This window comes from Phacochoerus africanus, chromosome 14 (assembly GCF_016906955.1).
Source record: "Phacochoerus africanus isolate WHEZ1 chromosome 14, ROS_Pafr_v1, whole genome shotgun sequence".
In the NCBI taxonomy this organism is placed as follows: Eukaryota; Metazoa; Chordata; class Mammalia; order Artiodactyla; family Suidae; genus Phacochoerus; species Phacochoerus africanus.
In genome coordinates, this window is record NC_062557.1 from 11,767,361 (window position 1) to 11,794,934 (window position 27,574).

Here is a 27,574-nt window from a genome sequence, read left to right on the forward strand (position 1 = left end):
AACATCTGAACCAAGCCGTACCTGCGACTTATGCCACAGCTGGCGGCAATGCAGGATCCTTAACCCGCTGAGCGAGGCCAGGAGTCGAACCCACATCCTCATGGATAATAATCGGGTTCTTAACCCACTGAGTCACAATGGGAACTCCCTCAGTATTTTTTAAAAATATGGGTTGTCTTGTGGCTCAGCAGGTGAAGGAGCCAGGGTTGTCACTTCAGTGGCTTGGGTTGCTGTGATGGCTGGGGTTTGATCCCTGCCCGGGTATTTCCACATGCCCTGGGCAAGGCCAAAAAGGTAAATAAATGAAATAAAAAATTTAATTTAAAATTAAAAAAAATTTTAAAACGTGTGTGTGTGTATGTGTTGATTTAACATCACAGAATGGGCGTTTCCATGGTGGCTCAGCAAGTTAAGGACCTGACATTGTCTCTTTGAGGATGCGGGTTCAATCCCTGGCCTCGCTCAGTGGGTTGGGGATCTCACATTGCTATGGCTGTGGTGTAGGTCGTGGAGGTGGCACAGATCCAGTGTTGCCATAAGCTGTGGTGTAGATCACAGGAGCAGCTCGGATCTAGTATTGTTGTGGCTGTGGCGCAGGCCGGCAGTTGCAGCTCCGATTTGGCCCCTAGCCTGGAAACCTCCATAGGCAGTGGGTGTGGCCCTAAAAAGAAAAAGAAAAAAAATCGCAGGATGAGGTGAACATGCTCAGGTCTAACAAAAGGGCTTAAGATATCTGAGGAATTAAGTTGCTGCAGGGGACATTCCAGGAGAGGGAGGGTGTGGCCGGCCGTGGAGACGCACTCAGATTAAGAAAGTCTGGAAAAATCACCTGATCCGAAATAGAAAGTGGCCATCGAGGGACACCCAGCTCTTGGGAATTGTCCCTGCAGGGCCCTGGGGGAGAGACCAGGAGAGAGCCAGGCCTGGAGGTGGAGGCAGAAGGGCTCCTGCCCATCGGGCTCCCAGCTCTCACCCTCCTGGCTCCCCCTGCAGTGGTCCCCAGGGTTGACTGGTCACTGGGTCTCTCTGGAATGGATTGCTGTGGTAGCCACGTGCCCCCGACACGTCACCATTGCCCTCTGGGTCTCGGTGTTACAACCTTCGTGAACCCTGACTTGATGAACAGTTTGCTGCGTAGAAGCACAGCAGGGCTCCATGCTGCCTGCGGGGGGCGGGGCGGGGTCCAAACCTCGAAGCCCAACATCTGAGGCCTCCCAGCCTTTCGGTCCTTCCCCCTCTGAGGCGTCTCCAGGTCTGCTTCTCAAACACTTGGCCTCCCTCCACTTTCTGGGTCTTGCCATGTACCCTTCCCCAGAAGTACCCTACCTGGTACCCTGAAAACACTTATTCCATCAGTCCATTCTTTTTTTTTTTTTTTTTTTTTGGTTTTTAACCCATGGCATATGTAAGTTCCCAGGCTAGGGGTCGAATCGGAGCTGTAGCCACAGGCCTACGCCAGAGCCACAGCAACACGCGATTCAAGCTGTGTCCTCGACCTACACCACAGCTCACAGCAACGCCCCATCCTTAACCCACTGAGCGAGGCCAGGGATCGAACCCGCATCCTCATGGTTACTGGTCAGGTTCATTACTGCTGAGCCACGATGGGAATGTCCAATAATCCGTTCTTAAAAGCCAGCTCTAAAGCCATCAAGGCTCTTCGTCTGCTCCCCGTCATGCAGGGCTTCTTCCTCTGTGGCTCCCCCTATCTCCTCCCTTACAGTACTGATCTGTATTGATAATACAACCTACCTTAAAGCCAGCTTTTGACATTATCGGTTTCCCCTCTAGCTTGGAAGATACTCAAAAGCTAGGACAGATCTAATCCATGTTTGTATTCCAAGCCTGACACTGGCACTTCTTTACGGCCAGATCAAGTAACCCACTCATTTAGGTGCCCATTCGGTGACTGTTTATTAAGCTCTAACGAGGCCCCAAGCACGAGGGACAGAGCCACGAACCCACAAGCATGATTTCCACCTTCCTGGAACTTTACACCTCACTGGAGATGGGAGTGAGAGAAATGCAGCAAAAAAAAAAAAAAAAAAGAATCTGATGATTCTTATACGTTTCGTAGGGATGGTGGAGGAGAAATACAGGGGGCAGTGGGAGGGCGGGACGGGGGAACCCAGCTGGGTGTGGGGCGGGAGAGGGGAGAGAGCTGCGAGACACTGAGACCCGAAGGACGAGGGGCTCTGGGGACTGTGTGTGGTGACCCTTCAAGGCAGACAGGACAGCTTTGGAGAAGCGGCAGGAGGAAGATGCCAGCCCCACTGCCTTTGCTCATTCATTCCACCCGCTACTCATCTGAACATTCAAACAGGAGAGAGAGGCAGAAGGGGTTAGGAGGGGAGGGTGGTTTTCAGGCTGGACCTGGAGCCCTGATGTGGGTGGCAGGTGGTGGGTGCTGGGTGGGAGGAGGGGGAGGGGGAGGATGAGGAGGGGGAGACCTGGACCAGTGGGGGGGGGGATGCAATGCGGGGGGAGGGGGAGGGGCAAGTAGATGAAGGAAGTAAGCCCTTGATGTGGGTCCTAGGCTCCAGCCCAGGAAGGGCCGTGTCCTCTGTTCCTGCCTCTTAGGACCTAGTTCTGAATGATGAACGCCTTGGAATGTTGGCCTTATACTCCGAACTCAAGTATTCTTAGCTACTTCTCACATCTACATCCAATACGCTCAGCCCCACCAAGCCCTGTATTCCCAGCTTGGGTCCGATGCACAGCCCAGACCCTGCACAGAGCAGAGAACCAGCTCGCTCATGACCTTGGAGCCCGTGCCAGCCCCTCTCCTCTTTGATTTTGGCCAATTCAGAGCTTTGTCTGCTGTTTAAAAAACACTCAAGTCAAGAATTCGCTTTCAGGAGTCCTGCTGTGGTGCAGTGGGCTAAGAACCCAACTGCAGCAGCTCAGGTCACTGTGCAGGTGCAGGTTCAGTTCCCCAGTCCAGTGCTAAAGGATCCAATGTTGCTGCAGCTACAGCTTCGACTCAATCCCTGGTCCGTGAACTTCCACATACCGTGGGTGTGGCCATAATACAAACTAAAAGAATTCGCTTTCAGCATCACTGCTAGGTTAAGGGTCTAAAAATGCAAGTAGACCCAGGAAAAAACAGTCAAAGAAGCCCTAGGATGAGACGCTGGCTGAGCAGGGGCAGGAAACCACACTCCAGAGACCCCTGGTAACTTTGACAAATAGGTCCAGGCTGGATCAAGGGTCACGGGAGAGAAAAGGGCACAGATCTCAGGCCTTTTGTGCTGACACTTCAGAAATCATGGATGAATTGGCAAGTCAAATCCTAAAGAAATCAGCATGCCTGAGGATTATTTTCTGCCAAGTTAAAAGCCAACGGGATTCCCGTGACTTCTCACTTAATAACTCATTCATCAATTAGCAAATTCTTCATCTCTTTCCTATGATAAACAGTTTGTTCATTGATTTATCTTTTCACTGGTTAACTGGCGAATGAGCAGCACCCTGTCCCCTTCGAAGCATTAATTCTGCCCCCACCAGCTGCCTGCCGCCCCTCCCCTGACTGCCCCAGACTCTGCTTTCACTGCGAAAGCAGGGGCGGACAGTCCCCAGCAGCCACAAAGCATCCACCTGCCACAGAGCACAGGGGCCTAGAGCCTTCGCCAAGCTCCAGGGAACAGATACGGGCTCAACACCCCAGATGGGAGAAGGAAGGGGCTCTGCCGTTTTCACATCAACCATCTGAAAATACAAACACACATACCCAAACTGTGCTTCTCAGAAAGTCCTGAAAAACTGGCAAGATGCGATCTCTAAAGCCCGCGGGAGCTGCTCTCAGAATGTAGGCCTGGAGCAGGTTGTATTATCGACCATAAATGGGTCCACACCACCCCTGTCTCCACTTCTCTCTAGAAAAGTCCAACTGTGGTTGAACGAGAGGTTGGGGGAATTCTTGCTGAGGCAAGGAGCCTGTGTGAGCAGTTATCCCAAGGTGGAGTCTATTTTTAACTCTGTGCAAGTGGTGTGCAGCCCACTTAGGCTTGGGCTGTAGAAAATACCAAAGGACCAGCTGGACATGGTCCCCCAGCCCTTGAAGACACTGCGGTCCTGGGGGAGAGATGAGGCAGCCCATGTGGGCTCATCGGAGGGCAGCACGAGGGCCATAGGGAAGTGTCAAGACTAGGCCGAGGCAGCGTGTGGGGTGACTGTGTGTGTTCTCAAGCTGGCACCCCACCACCTATGTGTGTGCACCCCAAGGGTAGTGTGGGAGCTGTCTGTGGCTTCACATACGCTACGCTCTGTCCTGACCTGCTGGAGGCTGTAAACTAGTAGCCCTCACCCAGAGACAGCCTCTGGCAGGGTGCTGGTTTTTTTACTTTTTGTTACATTTTGGGGAGTTTTTTGGTTTTTGTTTTTAAGGCGGCACCTGCAGCATATGGAAGTTCCCAGGCTAGGGGGCGAGTTGGAACTGCAGCTGCCAGCCTATCCCACAGCCACTGCAACACAGGATCCAAGCCGTGTCTGCAACCTACATCGCACCTCATGGCAATGCCAGATCCTTCATCCGCTGAGCGAGGCCGGGCATAGAATCTGCATCCTCACAGACAGGTTGGGTCCTTAACCCTCTGAGCCACAACAGGAACTCCACTTTTTGTCATGTTTTAATCAGTCGTGTCTCATATCTAAAGATTGCAGATTTGCCATGGGCCAGATATCCTACCTTTCTTGAGAAATGGAAAGATCTGACAATCCAGGCTCCCCTTCCCCCAGAGAAGAAGCAGGCAGTGAGAGCTAGGTCGCAGCTACCCCCTTTCATGAGGCACATGCTTTCAGATCACCCCAGACCCCACCGCTCCCTAATGCCTTCCACTTACAGATGCAATTAGGTTAAAGGTCTTGAGATAGGAAGATTATCTTAGAGTCTCCTGGTAGACCCTAAATGTAATCTCCAACATCTTTCTAAGAGGGAGGCAAGACGGAGATTTGACGAAAGAGGAGAAGGCAAAAGAACCAGAGAAGCAGAGGGGAAAATGATGTCGCCACTAGCCAAGGAACGCCAGCAGCCACCAAAATCTGGAAAAGGCAAGAAACACTTCTCACCAGGAGCCCCCAGAAGGAAACAGTCCTCCTGATACCTTACTTTACGCCCATAAGACCCTCTTCCAACATCCGACCTCCAGATCTGCAGGAGAATAAACTGCTATTGTTTTCGCCAATAAGTCGGTGGTAAGTTTGTTTTAGCAACAATAAGAAGCGAACGTACCCTGCCAACTACTGAATTCAACATATGTTTTGACTCAGAAAACTGAATACAGAACCACCGTATGATCTAGCAGTCATATATCTGGACAAAACTACAATTCAAAAATGGCACCTTTTTTTTTTTTGCTTTTTTTAGGCTGCCCCTGAGGCATATGGAAGTTTCCAGGCTAGGGGTCGAATTGAAGTTACAGTTGTTGGCCACAGTCACAGTCACGTGGGATCTGAGCCTCGTTTGCAACCTACACCACAGATCACACAATGCTGGATTCCCGACCCACTGAGTGAGGCCAGGGAATGAACCCACATCCTTGTGGATACAAGTCAGATTCGTTTCTGCTTTGCCACAACGGGAACTCCCGATTCAAAAAGATACATGCACCCCTATGTTCATAGCAGCACTACTTACAACAGCCAGCACATGGAAACAACCTAAGTGTTCATTGAGAGATGAATGGATTAAGAAGATGTGGTACATATATACAATAGAATACTACACAGCCATAAAAAGGAATGAAAGAGTGCTATTTGCAGCAACATGGATGCCACTAGAAATTCTCATCCTAAGTGAGGTCAGAAAGAGAAAGACAAACACCATATTATATCACTTATATGTGGAATCTAAAAATATGGCACAAATGAACTTATCTATGAAGCAGAAACAGACTCACAGATATAGAGCGCACACTTGTGTTTGCCAAGGGGGTGGGGGAAGGGAGTTTGGGGTTAGTAGATGCAAACTATTATACTTAGAATGGATAAACTATGAGGTCCCACCGGAGAGCACAGGGAACTCTATCCAGTCTCTTGGGATAGACCATGACGGAAGATAATAGAGAAAAGGGAGTGAGTGTATATATACATACATACATTCGTGTATGTGCATATGAATGACTGGGTCACTTTCCTGTACAGCAGAAATGGGCATAACATGATAAATCAACTATACTTTAAAGCAACAAAAATTGCATTTGCAAAACACATGCTTTGCGTGTCCAGAATACGGGGGTTGTGCGTGGTGCCCTGCCCACAAGGAGGGTGTACGCCAGCAGGAGAGGACGAAATGATAATGACGGTAGAGCCTGGTCTGAGCAGGGATACGGGAAAACTCCCAGGGAACCTACATCGGGCGCTTCTCAGCCAAGCCTGGTGATCCCAGCACAGACGGTTTTCCAGTTTTCTTTCCAGGAGACGTGCACGCACCCATCTTTGTTGGGCAATGGAACTCCGCCATGGCTTTGAGCAGCGCTGGGGCCAGGGCACACGGCAAGAGGGAGCAGGGGCCAGCCCTGGGGGCGAGGGGACGCCTCACCGTGCCTGCTGGATGAACTGGGTCGCCTTCTCGGCATATTTCCGTGCAAGGCCGCTCAGGTTCACGGGCTGCTCCACGATGTTGAGGTTTTCATACAGAGGAAGGGCCACGTCAGAGTAACAGTCCCTCTCCAGGTTCCTGTGTGGAAACCACAGATGGTAGAGTATTCATTCCCACGACCTGAGTGGTCATGGAGTCCAACAAAACGCTTTAATGCAGCAATGCACATAAATACCAAACGCTTAAGAGCCTGCCCCAAATGACTTTCCAGTCTGCCACTTCCTCCAAGCGTAAAGCCAATATAATACCTGCTTCCACTCGCTTCCAGCAGATGGGTCTGCTCCTTGGACAAGCCTGGCCACTCTGTAAAGCCCACAACGAACGTTATGACCTAGGGATATTATTATACCCATTTTTCTGGGAGAGAAACTGAGGTCTAACCAAATGACATTGCTCAAGCAGAGTCCCAGAGTCCATGAGCAGCGCCCCCACCATCACCTCCCAGCTTTTTCCACGGACCTTCCTGAGTCATGACTTCTGCCTATGGCGTGCAGGGCATGGTATTCTCCTACGTCAACCATCAGTATGTCCTGTGACACTAAGTCTGACAATAGGACCGATGGCTGGGAACGAGTTTAGCATTTCAAACCATGTTTGGAGACGTCAGAGAAACTTTAGCAAGTGGAAAAAGTGGATGTCAAACCAATTGTATCTTCTTGATCTTATAGATGGAAATGAACTTGACACAAGAATGGCCCAGCAACGTGGCTGAGTCACGACTCTGGCCATGACCATGGGCAAGTTACCGAAGCTCTCAGAGCTTGAATTTCCTTCTCAAAAGCGCAGGTGGCCCCTGCCCCCTCACAGGATCTCGGGAGGGCGGAAGGCGGTCAGGAGCCATTCGTGTTTGCGTACTGCTCAACATGCCAGGAGCTCAATTAAAACCCTAAGCCCTCTGTCCTGAAGGCCACAAAGAACCAGGAGAGAAGCTGAGAACAGTGGGGAAAAAAGGGGGTCTTGGTCTGGGGGAGAGAAACTGCCCTCCTGGTGCGGAGAAGGACTTGGGAAGAAACGAAGCCCTTTATCACACAGCGGTACCTACGCACACCTTTCCGGAAGCCTAAGGTCAGACCAGGGTAAATAATCACCCAGGACCATCATTTTTTAAAAAGAGGGAAAAAAAATCAACAACCTGGGCATCACAAGGTTAATCCCTTCATTCGTGTCCAGCTTTTCAGCTTTTGATAATTTTGGTGCAGCCCCACCGTCCCTTACCCTCTCCCTGTTCCACCCTCAGCCCACACTTCTCTTCTATTTGATTTAACACGGATTGAAAAGGGACCAGAGGGAGTGTGTCATCCTGTGAGATGGGCAGGTGTGCCCCCCAGGCGGTGAGGAGGGCAGCGGAGGGTCTCACACTGGGGCATCACTCCTCACACGGCAACGTGCTTTCGCGTCACCTGGGCATCTCGTGAAAAGGTGGACCTCTGGGTGGGGTCTGAACACCTGCATTTCTCACAAGTGCTGAGATGAAGCCTACGCCCTGAGTAGCAGCCAGCAACCCCACACTGAGTAGTTAGGACACAGAGGACATGGGCTCTGGACTAGAGAGACCCAGGCTAGAATCTCCACCCCCCTTCTCACGGCTCCAGTGTGACCTGGGCAGCCGGGTAACCGTCCTTGCCTGTACAGTCAGGATCAACTCTTGCCTCACTCCACGGTCATGTGGGCCTCGGATCAGCACGCAGACTGCTTAGAATGTAACAATTTCTCAATCAACAGCCATGATTATACTAACGATTGTGCTATTAATAAGCCACCCGAGACTTGCGTTCCCCAAGCGGCTCAGACACCTGCAACCTTATAAATAAGCGCAGGGCACGGTCCGAAGAGGCCGTGCACCTTTATTACCGGAGTAAGGTGTATGACCTTTTTCTGATAGTAAATGTATTGCATGCTCATTAGAGAATATTTGGAAAATACAATGAGAAAGAAAAAAAAAAAGGCTTCTTAATCCCACAACCAGAGCGAATGAACCATTGTTAGCCGTTCGGCGTATTTCCTTTCGGGCTATTAGAGGTGTAAATACAGAGGGAGTTAAGATCACACTGTTGATGATTTGTTTCCTGCTTTTTTCACTTACTATTCTATTGTGAGCATTTTCCCATTTCACCGAATATGTTTTTAAAACATCCTGTTTGGTGCCTGGACGACATTCCAACGTCAGAATGCTGGCTTATGTCGCGTGTTGGAGGGGAGGGGTGGTGAAGCTTGCAAGGAGCCCTGTGAACGCGTCCTCTCTCTCTCTCCCGGCTCAGGCCCGTGGTCTGGGCCAGGTGAGCGGTCCAGGAGCAAAGCCAGCAGGCTGAGGAGGAGGCAGGTCACCGGGATGGCCTGGGGGGCCCCTGGGTCTCCCCAGCTGGGCTACCCCTTCCAAGGAACCTGGAAAAATCCCAATAAAACATTTTTGTTCACCCCCTCTCCACTCCAAGCAAATGGTGCATTTCCAGGGGCACTAAAGGTAGTCTATCTTTTTTTGCTGGGGTGACTGTCCCCTCTCGGCCTCCCTCATTTACTCCTAATGGACCACGCAGGATTTCGCCTCGCTCTGGAGCCCACTGCCAATGCCTTGGACAGGATTACCTGGATGGTCGATGGCGCCGCGGACACGCCGGACAAGGAGGGTAGTTATAGCCCGGGGTGTCGGTGCAGCCCATGTCATGGCTATACGGGATCCCAAAGTAGTAGTCAAAACCTGGAAGAAGAGCAATGGCTCAGGCTTCTGCTCTATGCGCCTGCCTTCTTACACCCAGGACAGAAATTTAATTTCCCCCGATTTAATTCTGCAGTGTTTTGGAGTATGTAATTAAAAGAGGATTTGATGCATATCCCTTTGCAGTAGGCCAAAAAAAAAACCCTTTGCTGGGTTCCGGCTGCTTCAAGACTAGATTTGCAAAACATCTTGTGATGAGAGTTAACCCAGAGTGGAAGGAAGTGGGGGAGAATTACTGAACACCTGCCATGCCCAGGGCAAGGAAGGACGCTTTCCAGGAAATGTTTGGTGACGACCTCCTCCGTGCATGACACTCTGGGGGAGAAAAGAATAAATTCTGCCCTCAAGAAACATCCTCTCTGAAGGGAAGAGAAGTAGAAATGTTGGGAGCTCCCTGGTGAAGCTGGAGTTGTCCCTGCTGTGGTTCGGGTCACTGCTATGGCGCAGGTTCGATCCCTGGCCTGAGAACACGGCAGGTGCGGCCAAAAAACGAAAGAAAAAGAAATAGAAACGTAGGAGTAAGAACCTGACTAGTATCCATGAAGGTACAGGTTTGATCCCTGGCCTCGCTCAGTGGGTTAAGGATCCCTTGGTGCCGCAAGCTGCCACATAAGTTGCAGATATGGCTCAGATCCAGAGTTGCTGTGGCTGTGGAGTAGGTCGGCAGCTACAGCTCCAATTCGACCCCTATTCTGGGAAGTTTCATATGCTTCAGGTGCATAAAAAAGAAAGAAAGAGGGAGTTCCCGTCGTGGCGCAGTGGTTAACGAATCCGACTAGGAACCATGAGGTTGCGGGTTCGGTCCCTGCCCTTGCTCAGTGGGTTAACGATCCGGCGTTGCCATGAGCTGTGGTGTAGGTTGCAGATGCGGCTCGGATGCCACGTTGCTGTGGCTCTGGCGTAGGCCGGTGGCTACAGCTCCGGTTCAACCCCTAGCCTGGGAACCTCCATATGCCGCGGGAGCGGCCCAAGAAATAGCAACAACAACAACAACAACAATAACAACAACAACAACAAAAAGACAAAAAAAAAAGAAAGAAAGAAATATAAATGTAGCTATAAAAGATGGATTATTAGTAAACCAACAAGAGAGACGAGGGGAAGAAGTGAGCCCTGGATGCTGGGGGTGGGATGGGGTTAGGAGAGGAATCTCAAAATGCTTTTGGAAAGAGATGGCATTTCAGCTAGCTGAAGAGGGCTGGCAGGATTGGGTTTAGGCAGATGAGGGTGGGGGGCGGGGAGAAGGGTGTGAGGGTCAAACTGAGACTGAAAACCTCATGTTGACTCTTCCCTCCCTCTTCCTAGCTCTTCTCCAGCACAAGCTTTCGTGTTGAGCTTCCCACAGGACTTCCCACTCCTCTCTGGGTCCCTGCTTCAGGGAACCCAGCTGACAACTTTTACTTCTTTCCCTGCTGGACCTCATGGGGGCTGAACGTTCCCCGACAGGTGAAGAACTGGGTCAAGGAGAACACGGAGGGGGCGTACCCATCATGGCTCAGAGGAAATGAACCCGACTAGTATCCCTAAGGACACAGGTTCGATCCCTGGCCTCGCTCAGTGGGTTAAGGATCCAGCGTTACTGTGAGCTGCGGGGTAGGTCGTAGTCAGGGCTTCGATCTGATGTTGCTGTGGCTGCGGTTGTAGGACTCCTAGCTTGGGAACTTCCATATGCCACAGGTTCGGCCTTAAAAAGACAAAAACAAACCAAAAAAAGCCCCAACACTGAGGGGCTCTCGATGGGGAAGCCAGAAGGGCAGACGGGCACCAAGGGAGTGGGAGCCAGGTGAGAGGGACGTGGGATTAGAACAGCCCTGGGCATCTCAAATGTACCCAGGTGACCTTGTGAACAAAGATGTCCCAACCTAGGAGAGATGTCCTCCAGAGGCAGGTGGCTGAAACGTTAATGGAGTCCCTTTACACAGAGATCTCTATTTTCCTGTTTCCTAGGTAACCAATCCCCCAAGGAATTCTTACCGCGGAAGTTGGGGTGAAAAGAGCCGTGGTGTCCAAGATGCCACTTGCCTGTAGGAAAACAAGAGAGAGACTTTGAGTGGAATCCTTTGGGGGCTCCCAGCTCCCCATCAGCTTTGCCGTTTCCTGAGGACAAGTGAAAAGAGGCTGCACAGGCTGTATGAAAGCCAAGCCTTGCTCTCTGGGACACAGAGGGAGTCCCCGGGGAGGCAGAAAGCAAGCAAGGATGACTCAGGGCCCAGGCAGGAAAGCACGCAGGGGAAGGGGAAGATGAGCTGTTACAAGGAGCCTAGAGAAGTCAGGAGGCTGAGCTTCAGCTCCCAAAGAGGATGCAGCACGGCAACTGTCCAGGGCCGGCCGCATCCTCCCCCCTCCCTCCTGCTCCGGGGCCCTGCAAAGGCGCCGGGTGACCCAGGGAGCAGGTGCACGGCTAGTCTCAGAGATGCTGGTTCCTGCCAGGTTTCAGCATGTTCCTCCCTGGCCAGCATCAGCAGTCTGCAGAGGCTAGAGCTCGCCTCCCTGCTGCCGCCCAACTGTGGGTCAGCAAATGAGGAAACTCCTCGCTCTGTAAAGACGCTGTTTTGGGGGCAATAACTGGGCGATGTGAAGCAAGTGCTCAGCCAAGGCTGGAGCCCTCTGACCTGCTAATTCTGCTCTGACTGAAGATCCCAGGGAATCACCCACGAGGCAAGGGAACCAAGAAAAAAGCTGGTGCAAAGACCGAAACAGCAGAAAACAACACTGAGCACAGAAATAAACAGGCAACCACAGGAGTCTGGCCAAGTAAATGATTTTACATGGCCAATAAAATACTTCCAAACGATTTTTTTTTCCTCCCAGCTGTGCCAGCAACATGTGGATGTTGCCAGGGCCAGGGATTGAACCCGAGCCACTGAAGTGACAAAGCTAGAGCCTTAACCTGCTTCACCACAAGGGAACTCCCAAACTCTCTTTTAAAGACAAATGCATGGAGCCAAAATTAGCAACTGGTGAATCTAGGTGAAGGGTATATGGGTGCCTGATAGTCCCTTCTTACAGCTGCTCCATAGGTTTGGAAAAAAATACAATAAGTTGAGGGAAGTGGATTAAGCGTTGTATGGAATGCTTAGACTCACATGGACATGTAGAATTTAGTACCATTTTTAAATTATTTCTAAAATTGTAACAATTATAATAAACATATACAATTAGTATGACAGGGAAATCTAAAATAATAGGAAGGGGGAAAAGAAGGACAAAGTGACACCTATACAACGAGGTAAAAATATATTGACAAGGACCAAGATCAGAAGCAAAGAGTGAGTGGTATCGATGGACTTGATCTTCCTTCGGCAGGTTTTTAATTTTCCCTTACAGGGAAATATATGTGATACATACTATAGTGTGCTTATAGGAAATCCTTGATCTCAACAAGGGGATGTGTTTCTGTATCATCTCCTGGAGAAGCAAAAGGAGTAATGAGGGGGAGGGGAGGGGGTAACAACTGAACAGGGCACCTGTCATCTGTTGCCTTCTTGGGGTTTAAAGTTGCCTCTTGAGGAGGGAAAGGCAAAGAGGATCCAACCCAGTTGGGGAAGAACCCAGCCGGGTGATGCTGCATGAAGTGTTAGGGTCGGAGAGCCCAGGGAGCAAGGCCAGTAAGGCTACTTAGCCGCCAGCGAGAGCTTCGCAATAATTAATACCTCCGGGTATGGAGAGAGAGGGACGGATCGGGAGAGAGGGTTTGCATCTTAATTGGTCCTGCCTCCTACTGACTAAGGCCTGTTGTCCTCCTGGGACAATGAAGATACCGCATCTTCTAAGAAGGATGTCAGGCTCCTTGAATGCAGAGGAGCTGGGCCAACACACCACACAGGCCAGCCTCGTACAGGTTAACACGGGAGCTCCAGGCACCAGTGACATCCCCACAGGGCCCCTGGCGGCATCCTGTGTGCCGGCACACCCTCCCTCGCCACTGGAGGCAGGGTGAGCTGGAGGGAGGCCGGAATCCCACTGGACCCAGCTCCTGGAGAGTTAGAATAATAGGCACAGGCAACCTGAAGATGCTGCTGGGATGCTGCGTTGTCTGGGCCTCTGTAGGAGAGACTGGCCATCCAGCAAAGCCTAAGAGCAGGGCTGGGCCAGACCCTCCTGTCTAGATCTGTCTCCACCAGCTCCAGGCCTGGCAATGGTGACCAGGTCTCTTGCCCTGCCTGAGCCTCAGTTTGCTCACCCAGGCACTCAGTCCATGGCTGGGCACATATTAAATGCTTACAAACATTTTAAATGAAGGGAAGCCGTTGGACAATGTGACAGATGCAGCTGGCTCCCTACCCTACACCCAGGTCCCCACTAGTCCCATCAATAGAACCTTCACGGGGGGCGGGGGTCCCGTGCCTGAGTCCAAATCAATCATTATAATCTTGATGCCAGTTTCCCAGCTTTCTTTGCAGCAAGGGGTGGCCATGGGATTTGAGTGCATTTCTGCTGGAGGCAAGGGGAGCGTCTGAGAAAAGATTGGCTTTCCTGATAAGAGTCAACAGATGAGGTGGGCACCAGCCCCCTTTCCCTTCTTTAAGCCAAATTACAGTGAACGGTGCTAAAGCCACCATATTGCAGCCATGAGGCAAGGAGCATGGGCACAAAAGCCAACATACTAAGGAGGGGAAAGCAGACAGATAGAAATGGTATATCTTTGAGTGGTCCAGCCAATGAAAGCCATCATGTACCTCTAAGCTAGTTGTAATGGGAGGAAACTAGTTCCATATATGGTTTTGTCTACCATTTGGTCTTTCAGTGACTTGTAGCTGAAACCATTCCTAACTCAGACAGCAAGAAGGAAACCAAAAAAGCAGACATGAGCAGAAGAGGTGGCAGGGCATCGGGGTTCTACAAACACCAAGCAGTCATCACGGTAAATGCAGGGAAAGAAGCGGGGTGGGGTTCCCGGCTGAGGGGCTCACGTTACCAATCATCCCGGTGATGTAGCCGGCCCGCTGCAGCACCTCGGCCAAGGTGGTCTCGTTGAGTGGAAGGCCCCCCACGGAGGTGACTGCAAAGTTGTGAGTGACCCCATTACGAAGGCCCAGCCGGCCAGTGAGCAGGGAGGCCCTGGAGGGCGAGCAGGTGGAGGCGGCTGCGTGGAAATCCACAAACCTGCAGGGAAAGGAACGTGATTGGGGTCCGTTCAACCAGAGAAAGCCAAACCAAGAGAAACTCAATTCCCACTCAGTTCCTGGGATTCCAGGGCTGGAAAAAAAGCTTAATCGCCCAGTTGTGGAACAAGTAAAGACAATGAAGCCCAGAGAGGTAATGCAATGCATCCAAGGTCACACAGCTAGGTCAAGTGGACTTTAACATCTTTGCTTGATCCTCTTTATTTGCAGATTCCAGATTTTGTTTGGCTTTGTTTGGGGCCACGCCAAGGACATGCGTAAGTTTCCAGGCCAGGGCTCAAACCTGAGCCACTGCTGTGGCAACACCAGCTCCTTAACCCACTTAGCCACAAGGGAACTCCCAATCCCATATTGTGAATTCACCTACCAACTCAGTGTATTTGTACCCTCAAAGTAAATGCTCAAGGCTCGTAACCGAGTCACCTGATGTACACATTTCCAGCTGAGGTTGAGTGAGATGATCTTGTTTGGCTCTCACACCATAAGCAAGGGTTCTCCTTTTTACAGTCAATTTAGCACCACGGTTTTTTGAAATTTTTTTCTTTCTGCTGGTGGTTGCACTGTTTAAAACAACCTCCAAGCATAGTGCTGGGGGTCTGGCTAGTGCTCTTAACCTCAAGAGGGCTGTGACGTGCCTTACAGAGAAAATACAGGTGTCAGATAAGCCTCATTCGGGAATAGTGCTGTTAGCCTTGAGTTCCATGTCAATGAATCAAAAACAGAAACATACATAAAACAAGGTTTTGTCCTGATCAATTTATGAAAATGTTGTGACCAGGGGCTTCCAGGAACCAGACCCTGTGTTCCCTCTAGGAGCAGGGGCTCTAGAATTCCCTAATTCAATGTTCACGGGGCCTTTATAGAACGTAACTATTGCTAATGACAAGAATGGACTAGTATCCATTATGTAAGCCCAGCCCTTTTCAGACACTGTTGGAGAAACAGTCTAGCCATCTCCTAGCCTCAAGGAATCTGATTCAATTTAATGTCGCTAAGGATGGGGCAACCTGACCTTGCGTTTCTCCTGATGGGAGGCAATTTGGAGTTCAAAACAGCAAGGATTCTTACCCAGAATGTCTAACCTGAATCTAATCAGACCCCTGGACTTAAACTTCCATAGTACAGGAACTATAATTAAGAGAAAAGCAAGTTAAATGACACCACAAGAAAAGGATTCAGCAAACCAGTCTCTAGACATTCTATAGGACAACCAGTGGGATTGCTTCAAAAAGTCAGTGTCTGGAGTTCCCGTTGTGGTGCCACGGAAACAAATCTGACTAGTGTCCACGAGGATGCAGGTTCGATTCCTGGCCTCGCGCAGTGTGTTAAGGATCTGGTGTGGCTGTGGCTGTGGTGTAGGCCAGCAGCTACAGCTCCGATTCAACCCCTAGCCTGGGAACGTCCACGTGCCTTGGGTGCAGCCCTAAAAAGTGGAAAGAAAAAAAAAAAAAGTCAATGTCTGAGGGAAAGATGAGATGGGGGGGATATTTACATTTTTAAAAAGACTGAAGAGGTATAACCAAATGCAATACCTGATCCTTGCCTAATTCCAATTCAAACAAGCTGACGACACATTAGAGGGCTCACTAGCGAAATTTACTATGAACTGGATACAGCATGATATTGGGGAATTCGAATTTATTTTCTTCATTACAGGCATGCGAAAGCATGTTTTCATTCTTCTTGTCCAGTTTTATTGTGACATAATTGCCATATAACATTAGGGCACTGGTCCCCTCTGCCTAGAATGCACGTCCAGATTTTACCTGAGCTCTCCTTGCCCTTAGGGCTCCTTGGTGGGAGCCCCCTCTGTCCTCTAACCAAGCACCCTGGGACCCAGTTGACGGCTCCAAGCCCAACCTGGAATTACCTGATTTATTTTTTGTGTTCCTTCATTCTGGCCTCTCCCTCCCTGGGAGAATGCAAGCTCCCTGAGAGCCGGGCTTTGCTTGCAATGCTCACCCAGCATATTTCCAGCTCCTAAAATAGGGCTCTATAAATAGAGGAAAGGGGAGGGGAGGGGAGAAGTCTTCCTCCCCCAGCCACATCATCTGAAGATGTCATCAAACCCCCAAATTACTGGGACTGGGACAAAGCAGGAAGGATACGGGCGGTGGTTTCCCTGAACACATTCACCAAAAAGTGGCAGCTTTTCAATAGTTTTAAAGGTAACATGTGGGAAGAGAGATAAATTCAGAGTATACATGACTATATAGAAAATAGGTAAGCAACAAGGGTCTACTCTACAGTGCAGGGAACTACACTCAAATATCTTATAATAAAACCGATGATGGAAAAGAATCTATATATAGCTATACATATATTTAAACTGAATCACTTGGCTGTACACCTCAAACTAACTAAGAAAACTTAATTTTTTTTATTATAGTCAATTTACAACGTTCCTTCAATTTCTGTTGTGCAGCAAAGTGACCCAGTCATACATATACGTATATTCTTTTTTTCTTGCTATCTTTCACTGTGTTCTAACCCAAGAGATTGGACATAGTCCCCTGTGCTCTAGAGTAAGACCCCATAAAATTTTTTTTTTTTTAAAGAGATAACTTGCTAACGTGAAAGGTGCACATTTGAGGGTCATGATGTGACGTTCCATGAAGAGATCAGGGGACCAGGGTGAATAGCGTGGGTTTAAACACTGCCTCCCACCCGCCCACCCCAGAGCCCTCCACCCCCATGTCTCAGGCTGGGTCCTACCTACGTTACAGCCGCAGGGCTCAGCCTCGACCCCAGACCTGAAAGGTAGCACTTCCCAGAATCCATGGACCACAGCTCTGAATTGGGCCCGGCCTCACCCCAGGCATCCTGGCTAGAGTGGTGCTTGCTCATGGGCTGAGACCAGTTAGGGGACATAGCCTTGTGGTCCGTGCCCTCACAGAGGCCAGCCTGGCACAGGAAAATGGGGAAACACATTCAAATCCCAGCTTCTCCATGCAGACAACTCTGGCAAAAGCCCAGTACAGAGGAGATTCAGACATAATACTAAAAAGGGACTCGAGGAGTTCCCACTGTGGCGCAATGGGATCAGCTGCATCTCTGATCAGCTGCAGCTGCATCAGCTGCAGGTTCGATCCCTGGCTGGGCACAAAGAGCATTGCTACAGCTGTGGTGTAGGTTGCAAGTGTGGCACAGATCCGATGACCCCCTAGCCCAGGAATTCCGTATGTCACAGGGCGGCCAAAAAAAGAAGAAAAAAAGGGACTCTAGTTGCTCTCTGCTGGCTCAACAGGTTAAGGAGCTGGTGTTGCCACTACTGTGTTACGGGCTTGATCCCTGGCCCTGGAACTTCTGTATCTGCAGGTGCAGCCAAAATAAGGAGGTGGGGGGGGCAGGAACTCTACCCACAAACGTGTCCCTTATACAACCTGTCTCTGGCCAATAGAACCACCTGTAACATAAAGAAAGTCCTATGCGTGTCTACTGCTTTCACACCCCCTCATGGGGCTGTGTGCAGCCTGGTCGGAGCGAGCAGGGCCCTGGGAAACTCTGCCCTTCCGCCTGACCTTGGCGTCTGCGGAGGTGATGGCCCTGGAGGGCAATGAGGTCTGCAAAGCAATACGGTGGATTCCTTTCTGTTCTTGTCCGTTTTCCCCCCTCTGCTTTTTAAATGTTAACAGCCAAGCCGAGAGATCATAAGGAAAGACTTTGGAAACCTTACGAGCTGATTACGATGTGACGCAGCAAGTCCACTCCTAGGATTGGAATTACCCGAGAGAACTGAAATCAGATACTCAAACAAAAATCCTTACACACGCATGAAAAAATAGCAACGCACTTAAGATCCAGAAGGTAAAGAAAAGCACAAACGTCTATCAATGGATGAATGGATACACCAAATGCGGCATTGCCACACAATGGAATATTAGTCATCCGCAAAAAAGAATGGAGCCCTTAACGCGGGTTACAATATAGATGAACCTTGAAAACGTTATGTGAATGAAAGTAGCCCGACCCAAAAACGTCACATGTTGTATGATTCCATTTATGTGAAATACTTGGAATAGGTCCATCCATGGGGACAGAAAAGAAGTTGGTGTTGGCTGGGGGCTGGGGGGGGGGAGGATGGAAAGAAATTGCTTTAATGAATATGGGGTTTCCTTTTGGGGTGGTGAAAGTGTTTTGAGACCAGACAGAGGTGGTGGTGCACAGCATTACGAATGTTCTAAACGTCACTGAATTGCTCACTTTCAAATGGTTCATTTTATGCTATATGAATTTCGCCTCAATTTAACAAAAAAATAACAAACAAAATCTTACAGACTGGGAGGAAAATGCCCCAAAAGAGGGAGTTTCCGTCGTGGCTCAGTGGTTAACGAACCTGACTGAAATCCATGAGGACTTGGGTTCGATCCCTGGCACTGCTCAGTGGGTTAAAGGTCCAGCGTTGCCATGAGCTGTAGTGTAGGTCGCAGACGCGGTTCAATCCAGCACTGCTGTGGCTGTGGTGTAGCCAGCAACTACGGCTCCGATTTGACCCCTAGCCTGGGAACTTCCATATACCACCAGTGCGGCCCTTAAAAAAAAAAAAAAAAAAGAACAAAAATGCCCAAAAAGAATCTCTTAGGAAAGAATAAAAGTCTATTAGGCTAGGGATCAGATCTGAAGGTCTTAGATGAGAAATTACTCATTTATTTTTAAAAGGGGTGGACATTGTAACTCAAAGGAAACAAACCCAACTAGTATCCATGAGGATGTGGGTTTGATTCCTGCCCTCACTCAGTGGGTTAAGGATCCATATACCTCTATTTGAGGTTTTTTAATATTAACGAAGTTGTAAAGTCTGGAAGGCAGGTGGCTAGCATAGAACACAGCTCTTAAAAGCCTCAAAACCAGGAGTTTCCATTGTGGCTCAGTAGGCTAAGAACCCAACTAGTATTCACAAGGATGCAGCTTCGATCCCTGGCCTCACTCAGTGGGATAAGGATCCAGTGTTGCCACAAGCTGCAGCGGCAGCTCCAATTTGACCCCTAGCCTGGTATCTTCCATATGCTGCATCTGCAGCCCCCCCAAAAAGAAATAAATAAAATAAAATAAAATTTTAAAAGGAGTGGAGTTTCCTGATGGCCTAGTGGTTAAGGAACTGACATTGTCACTGCTATGGCTCAGGCTACTCCTGTGGCTCGGGTTTGATTCCTGTCCCAGGAACTTATGTATGCCTCGGGCACAGCCAAAAAAATTTTTTAATTAAAAAATTTTTAAAAGGATGATTGATCATTTCATGCATTCATTCCAAAAATATTGTTTGAGGAGCCACAATGGACGAGCGGGAGTCAAATCTGTGACAGATGCTCAGGGGGCCAAGACACAGTCCTTGTCCCTAGTGACCTTACAGTTTGGTTTTGGAACAAAAGTCCTATGAGGTCATTTCCCTTTTACTACTGGTTAAGCACTAACTATTTAGCACTAACTATAGACATGGCCCCTCTACATGTATTAACTCGCTTAGGCTCAGGGCAGCCCTAGGATGTGGATTTCCATTGCAGATGAGGAAACTGGGGCAGGGGAGGTGAGATAACAGGCTTCTCTGCTGGACCAGCCGTTGTGCTCCAGTCCAGCCTCCAGACCTTTGCACTGTACAGCCGGGTGTCTAAGGGCAACACCTTTGAACTTAGGCAAGTCCAATTCCACGCGGGGGACATCAAACCCCGCTGCCCCATTGAAGTCTGGAGCTTGTCCCAGAAGTCAAGCAGGGAGACTCACCTACTCCACGGCCAGTCCCAGGGGAAGGGGAACCCCAAGAGATAGAGTGAGGTTCTAAGCAGAGAGGAAAGTGGGTCCCAGTACCCCAGGCCCAGGGAAGAGAGGCAAGAACAGAGCACTGGCACCAGAAGAGCTCTGAGCCCTAATCATCCAACAACCTGTGTGGGTCACACACACACACACACACACACACACGCACGCACGCACGCACGCACTCACACACACTCGAATCTCCAAATGCAGCTGGGTCTGGACTGTGGGAATGAATTGGGCATCAGAAGAGCTTCTTGCAGTGAGATGATAAAACACTGGCCTGATCTATTCAGGTTAGTCAGGCAGCCTCCAGTCTTAGAAACCTTGGAGAAAAAAACTGAAAAGCCATCTCCTTGGAGACCTGCGTGGGGACAGAAGGCGACACTCAAGAGCCTTGAGCTCTCTTGAGCACCCTTGCTACAATCCCAGGAACACACGCCTCCAGAAAGAAGAGCGTCCAGGCGTCCTCAGCCCACGCCAGCTGGTCCCGCAGCCCTCCCTGCAATCAGGGAGGCAGGTGCCCAGAGACCTCTGTCCTGCCAGAAACCTTCCTTCTTCACCTGCCAGGAGAGCCGACTTCATCTCCTCTCCATCTTCCTCTCCTGCCTCCCGATCGTACCTCCTACCTCCTGTCCACCTCCATTGTGGGCTTTGCTTCCTTTGTCAGTCTCCAAGACACTGGGGGACTCTGGGACCCCCTCTTTTACTCCTGGTCCTCACACACCCTCTGGAAAGCCCCATGCAATCCCCCTCCCTCTCAACCAACGTCTAAAACTATTCTGGAGTTCCCGTTGTGGCTCAGCGGGTTAAGAACTGCACATAGTGTCTGTGAGGATGCGACTTCGATCGCTGGTCATTGGATTAAGGATCCCAGGTTGCTGCGGCTGTGGCGTAGGCCGGCAGCTGCAGGTCCGGTTCTACCCTTGCCTGGGAACTTTCATATGCTGCAAGTGCGGCCCTAAAAAGACAAAAAAAAAAAAAAAAGAGGAAGAAGAACACTCCCCATCCCAGACTCACTGCAGAGGCTGATGCCTTCACAGCCAGCCCCTCCGGGGCAGGGGCGGGGGGCATCTCCACTCGGCACCTGGAAGCAATGATCCGGGGCTGAGGGCCTTACCTGCACCTCCAAAACATGCCCCCATCTGCCACCTTGCTGGGCATCACCACCACCCAGCAGAGAACCCCAGGACCCGCCTGGACTATTCCCTCTTGTTTTCTCTTCGGGTGAAACTAGTCACCCAGGAGTTCCCGTGGCGGCTCAACGGTATCCATGAGAACGTGGGTTTAATCCCTGGCCTCACTCAGTGGGTTAAGGATCCCACGTTGCTGTGGCTGTGGCTACAGGCCGGCAGCGGCAGCTCTGATTGGACCCCTAGCCTAGGACCTTCCAAATGCTGCAGGTGCGGCCCTAAACAAACAAACAAACAAATCGGTCGCCCAGGCCGCTCAATTCCGGGTCCTAAATAGCTCCCAGCTCGGTACCTCCTCTCCGCCACCCATGGTCACTGCCTTGATGGAGGTCCTGGGAGTGACAGTCAAAACTGTCACAGGAGGCTGCGCTTCCTGCCGCCCTGCCCATCCTCCACGTTCATGCAAACGTCTACGACCCAAATCGGATCACAGCGATCAAACCAAAAATCAAGATCTCGCTCTCTGTCGTGGTCTGCTTCTCTGTCGCACCCCTGCACACCCCGTATTCCCAGCACACCATGTCACTCCCGGCCCTCTGTGCCCCCCACCCCCTCCTGGAAAGGCCTCCCTCCTACTGTCTGACTTTATTATTTTGTCTGCATCCGCGGCAGAAATCCAACCCGCATCACAGCAGCCACCTGAGCCACTGCAGGGACAACGCTGGATCCTTAACCTACCGAGCCACATGGGAACTCCAATCCTACTTTATCTTGATTGACACGTCCCGGTGGCCTTCAAGACCTAGCTCAGATCCTCAGATGTCACCCGCTTCACGTCATCTTCCCTGACTCTCCGTTCCCCACCCCATCTGCACCTCTCCCACCCCTCCTCGCCTGTACGGAATTAGGGCACCCTCTGCTCCCCATAATCATATACCCTTTGGCATAGCCTTTATGACACTGAACCATAATTCTTTGTTTTCTTATATAGGGCAGCTCCAAGGCAGCCACATTCTTTAATAGCCCTCCCACTGAGAGGCGTGGTCCCAGTCCCCTCCTCTTGAGTCCCAGACCGCTCCGACCACCAAATAATGTGCAGGTGACCCTGCCAGTTTCTAGGCTCAGACCTTACAAGCCTGACACCTCCTCCCTTAAAATATTCTATGAGCTGTCATATAAGACCTCAGACTAGGAGTTCCCTGGTGGCACAGCAGGTTAAGGATCTGGCATCACTGTAGCAGCTCAGGTCACCGCTATGACTCGGGTTGAGTCTCTGGCCCAGGAACTTCCACATAGTGGGTGCAGCCAAAAAAAAAGAAAGAAAGAAAGAAATCAGACCAGACTACACCAAGAATGCCATAGTGAACAGGCCATCTGTAAGTGCTCCAGTCAATGACCCTAGCTGAGGCCACCGGCGTCTAAATGTCACACATGTGGAGGAGGCCAGCTCAGACCTCCCAGCCCAGCCTTCAGCTTTGCTGAATTTCCTCAGAGCATCCTTAGTCAACACGACCCAGGAAAGAATTGCCCAACCAAGAGACGTCTGATCCACAGCATCACGAGGTGCAATAAAACGGTGGTTGTTTTGAGCCCCTATTTTGGGGCTGGGCTGCCACTCAGCAATTCACAGCCAGAGCAGCGTCTCTCTCTCTCCCTGGACCGCACCTGCCTCACCTTGAAGTTCTCAGCCCAGAACAAGGTGGGACACCACCCAACACGTGCTGTGTGGGTGACGCCACCAACCTCTTTGCTTCTGTACAACGTGATGCGTCTTGCTAAAGAGACCTGGGCCTCAGTCCCAGATGATGGGTGAATTCCCTAACGATTTTTATTTTCTCCTGGCAAACACTTGAGTTACAACAGCGCGTTAGCTCAGCAAAGTGATTCGGCTTTACATGCATGTACATCCACGCTTTTTCAGATTCTTTTCCCCACATAGGTTGTCACAGAATGCTGAGTAGAGTCCTCTGGGCTACACAGTAGGGCCTTGTTGGTTACCTATTTGATATACGGCAGTGCATAGATGTTAATCCCAAAGGCTTAATGTATCCCTCCCGCCCATACCCCTCACACCATTTTTCAAGACAACAAATGGCAAAGACGGAGCAGATCAGGGCCGTGACCTGCAGTGGGAGATCCCGGCAATGCCTGTCTGAAAGCGCTGGCCTGGCCCTGAAGCCCCACACTTGGAAGCAGACGTGCGATGCCTCCATCTGACAGAATGAGGGCAGGGAAGACGAGTGTGCCGCACATGCTCTGGCTTCTCCCCGCTGCCAGCACTTCCTTCCTTGACCCTCCACTCCCTGCGGCTGGAAGGAGCTCAGGCGGCCTTCCTTCCCTCCACTGCTGGGCACCTGCTAACTTGCCAGGCCCAGGCTTCTCTCCCAGCATCCCCATCTCCCCACATACTGGGGCCTCTGGGGGGCGGGGGGTAAACCCCTGGGGCAAAATCCAGGGTCCTGGATGCTGCAGGTGGCTAGTAACTGCCACTCCTAGAATCCCAAACCCTGGGAGTTCTCTGGTGGACCAGTGGTTGGAACTCAGCCTTTCACTGCTGCAGCCCAGGTTCAATCCCAGGTCTGATAACTGAGACCCCCACATCACGCTGCTGCACAGCACAGTGGCCAAAAAAGAAAAAAGAATCCCAAACAGAAAAAAGAATCCCCCAAAAGAAAAAAGAATCCTTTGGTGCTCGTAATTTTCTCCCCCCGCAAAATGTTCACCTCTACCCAGCTGCTTCCAGTCTCTTCCTCCTGAGATTAAAGCACAGGAACCCTCCTAGCTCACATGCCTAAATGTTCCTTATAATAATTACTGTTACTAAGATTAGATTACTACTCTACTACTAGATATTAGGTTACCATTAGTACTCTTACAGCTAATGCTCATCAAGCACTATAATCCGGGCACTTCTCCGAGGATTTTACATACATTAAGTCACAGGCAGCTATTGGCCCCGAGTTCATTCTGGTTTGAGTGTGTCATTCTGTATGGGTTGACCCAAGCTTACTGGTGTCATCTCTTTATCCACCACAGCAGGAGCAGCTGCACCATGTGCAGGGCCCAGGGCAAAATGAAAATACACAGGCCCTTGTTCAAAAACTACCAAGCATTTCAAGACAGCAACCGCAAAGCATTAACCCACCATCCACACCGTGGTCCTGACTTGAACAGTGCACAACCTGCCCAGCTGTATGTCAAAGCCCTGCACTCCATTTACAATTCCCACTCCCAATTCTTTCTCTTCCTGTTTCCAAGGGGCAGCCAAAGGGATCCTAAAAACAGTTTATCAGCCAACATCATTCCTGGAATAATCACTGAAAAACCACAAATCAGTTCTCATTGTAATCTAAGTAAATCCAGGAGTTCCCCTAGTGACCTAGCAGTTAAGGAACCGGTATTGTCACTGCTGTGCTGCAAGTTCCGGGCTGCAGGCACAGCCAGAAAAAAAAAAAAAAAAGTAAATCCAGGGAGGTTCCGTTGTGGCTCAGCAGAAATGAATCTGACTAGCATCCATGAGGATGCAGCTTCAATCCCTGGATTCGCTCAGTGGGTTAAGGATTCAGCATTGCCCTGACCTGTGGTGTAGGTCACACATGCCTACATCTGGGACTGCTGTGACTGTGGCGTAGGCCGGCAGCCACAGTTCTGATTTTACCCCTAGCCTGGGAAAAAGACAAAAAGTTAAAAAAAAATTTAAATAAATCCAAAGTCATTGGATTTACAGGCCTCCATCAGAGCTTCCCAAAGGGAGGTTGGAGTACAGAGACAGGGCCAAAAAGCTCAGAGGTCTTCTGAGATTCAGTTCCTCTCGGCCCCTGGGGAAGCCAGGTGGGACCCAGGCACCTGGAGAGTCCACAACAGCCTCACAGCAACCCTGTCTGTGCCCTGCACGGTTCCAGGGGAAGGGATCCCTCTAGAGCATAATGTAGAGAGAGGCCAGGTGCCAGGCGTCCTGGTTAGAGCCCCAAGCTGGCCACCCCCAACCACCAGCAGCCTTGGTGGCGTTCCCAAGAAAGGCATGCAAAGCATCCGTCATCCGTCTCCATGTGCGACACCACACGGGAAGGGTGGGACCCACACCCCAGGTGATCGGCACCCCAAGCAACATCTTCCCACCCTCACCCCTGCTCGCTCTCCCATCAGCCGCATCACCCGGAGTGGCTCTTCCTAGAACACCCCAAGCTCGTTACTGCCTCGGGCCCTTTTCAGGTCCCGCCTGTCGAGAATGTTCCGTTCTGGTCCCCGCATGACTGGCCCCATCTTGTCTTCCAGCTCTCGCTCTCATCACCTCCTCAGGGAGGTCTCTCCTGACCCAACCACCCTCCACTGCTTCACTGTCCTATTTTGTCCTTAGCGCTTATCTAAAGGCTCTGACCTCACCTCGGTGGTGGATGTGTCTCCTTGCCTGCTGCCCGGCTCCCCCTCTGGAAAGGAGTTCCAGGAGAGCACAGGTGTATCTGCCTGCTCCCCCCGTGACCCCTGGGGGCTGTTTCCAGAACGCAGGAAAGCTGTTTCTCCAATTTGGGCAGCTGCAGTCCTGCACTCTACCAGGCAGACAGTCCTCGGCTGGGGGGCACGGTCGGGGGGAATGCTGGCTTGCTCAACCTCGTTCTTTGCAGGCACTGAGACCTCACCCCGCCAGGATCGGGTTAGGGAGGCTTTGAGATGCTCCCCACTGGACATTCCTCTGCTCAGCCACCTTCCTGCCTCCCAATAGATACACATGCCCATCACCCCTCACCCTAATTCTTCACCTGAGCTGCTGGTTTAGTTCAACCAGGCAGAGCAGAGGGACCACCACCCTTTCTGTCAGGAAGCTCGCACTTTAGCAGGAGGGTCAAGACACAAGAGGGTAAAAGGACAAAATAAGAGAAGCTCAGGAGTTCCGGTTGCTGCTCAGTGGAAATAAATCTGACTAGCATCTATGAGGATGCAGGTTCAATCCCTGGCCTTGCTCAGTGGGTTAAGGATCTGAGCTGTGGTGTAGGTCGCAGACGCGGCTTGGATCCCGAGTTGCTGTGGCTCTGGTGTAGGCTGGCGGCTACAGCTCCGATTCAACCCCTAGCCTGGGAACCTCCATATGCCGTGGGAGCGGCCCAAAGAAATAGCAAAAAGACAAAAAAAAAAAAAAAGGGCAGACAAGCAAGTGTAGGTTCAAATCTGGCCCCAGCTTCATCTAGTGGGAGACAAGATGGGTAATTTAATCCAAGTCTCAGTATCGACATCGGCAAAATGGGCATAACTGCACCAATTTCACTAGGTTATTCGATGTACATCAAGGACTTGGCAGAATTTCAGGTTCAAAAGAGAATTTTTTGTGGGGGGCAGCACTGTGGCATGCAGAAGTTCTCAGGCCAGGGATTGAATCTGTGCCACAGCAGTGACAATGCAAGATCCTTAATGGCTAGACCACCAGGGAACTCTGGAATATAATTTTTTAAAATTCATGGTAGTCCACTGATTGCTGTCATTACTAGCTCATTGGGAGAGAAAGAACATTCCGAGGAGGGTTAGGGGAGCGGTGTTGCAAGGCATAGATACAATCCTGGGGTGGGTGGCACTTGGCTCTTGTCCTTACGTGGGCAACCCATCCACTGCCTTGAGTACGACGAAGGCCCCAGCTTGCACCCTCCCTCCAAGAGCCTGTGGTCTGCCCCCCTCCCAGTCAAACTGGCTGGAAGCAGAAGCACCTCCTCTCTGCCACTCCCTGCCTCCTTCAGCTCCTCCCATTCCAAACGACACCACCCAGGATGGACATGGTCCTTGTCCCCCACCTGAATCGCTGCAGTGAACTTCTCAGGTGCCAGGCTCACTCTCTGCCAGCCCACGCTGGCACACTGATGGACCTTGCCATTCCCTGAGCCCTGGTCTTCAGTGACTTCCTTCTGCTTGGCCACCGTACCCCCCCCCACCCCACCCCCCACACACTAGCTCAACCTACCTCTTCAGCCTCTGTGCCACTGCTGCCTGTTCTGGGTTGAACTGGGTTCCCCCCACACACACAAAAAAAAAGATATGCTGAAGGTCTAACCCCCTATCCCTCAGAAGGTGACCTTATTTAGAAACAGGGTCATCGCAGATGTTAAGATGAGGTCATACTGGAATGGAGCGAGTCCTTAACCCAGTATAACTGATGTCCTTAAAAGAAGAGAGAGACGCAGACGGGAGAACTCCACGTGAAGACACAGGGAAGATGGCCAAGTGACCAAGGAGGCAAGGGTCGTAGTTAGACCGTCACATGCTAAGAATGCCT

At 50.7% G+C, this 27,574-nt stretch overlaps 1 protein-coding gene across 7 annotated transcripts in view; it reads right to left on the reverse strand.

Moving 5' to 3' along the window:
- ARSG (arylsulfatase G) overlaps positions 1-27,574 on the reverse strand; it is a 126,583-nt gene that overhangs the window by 38,889 nt on the left and 60,120 nt on the right. For all 7 annotated transcript variants that reach the window (XM_047756616.1, XM_047756615.1, XM_047756614.1 and 4 more), the window contains exons 3-6: positions 14,230-14,417; positions 11,286-11,333; positions 9,182-9,293; positions 6,539-6,676 (exon numbers count right to left, since the gene is read on the reverse strand). In XM_047756616.1, the coding sequence (XP_047612572.1) occupies positions 6,539-6,676; positions 9,182-9,293; positions 11,286-11,333; positions 14,230-14,417 (486 nt within the window). The remainder of the gene's footprint in view (positions 1-6,538; positions 6,677-9,181; positions 9,294-11,285; positions 11,334-14,229; positions 14,418-27,574) is intronic.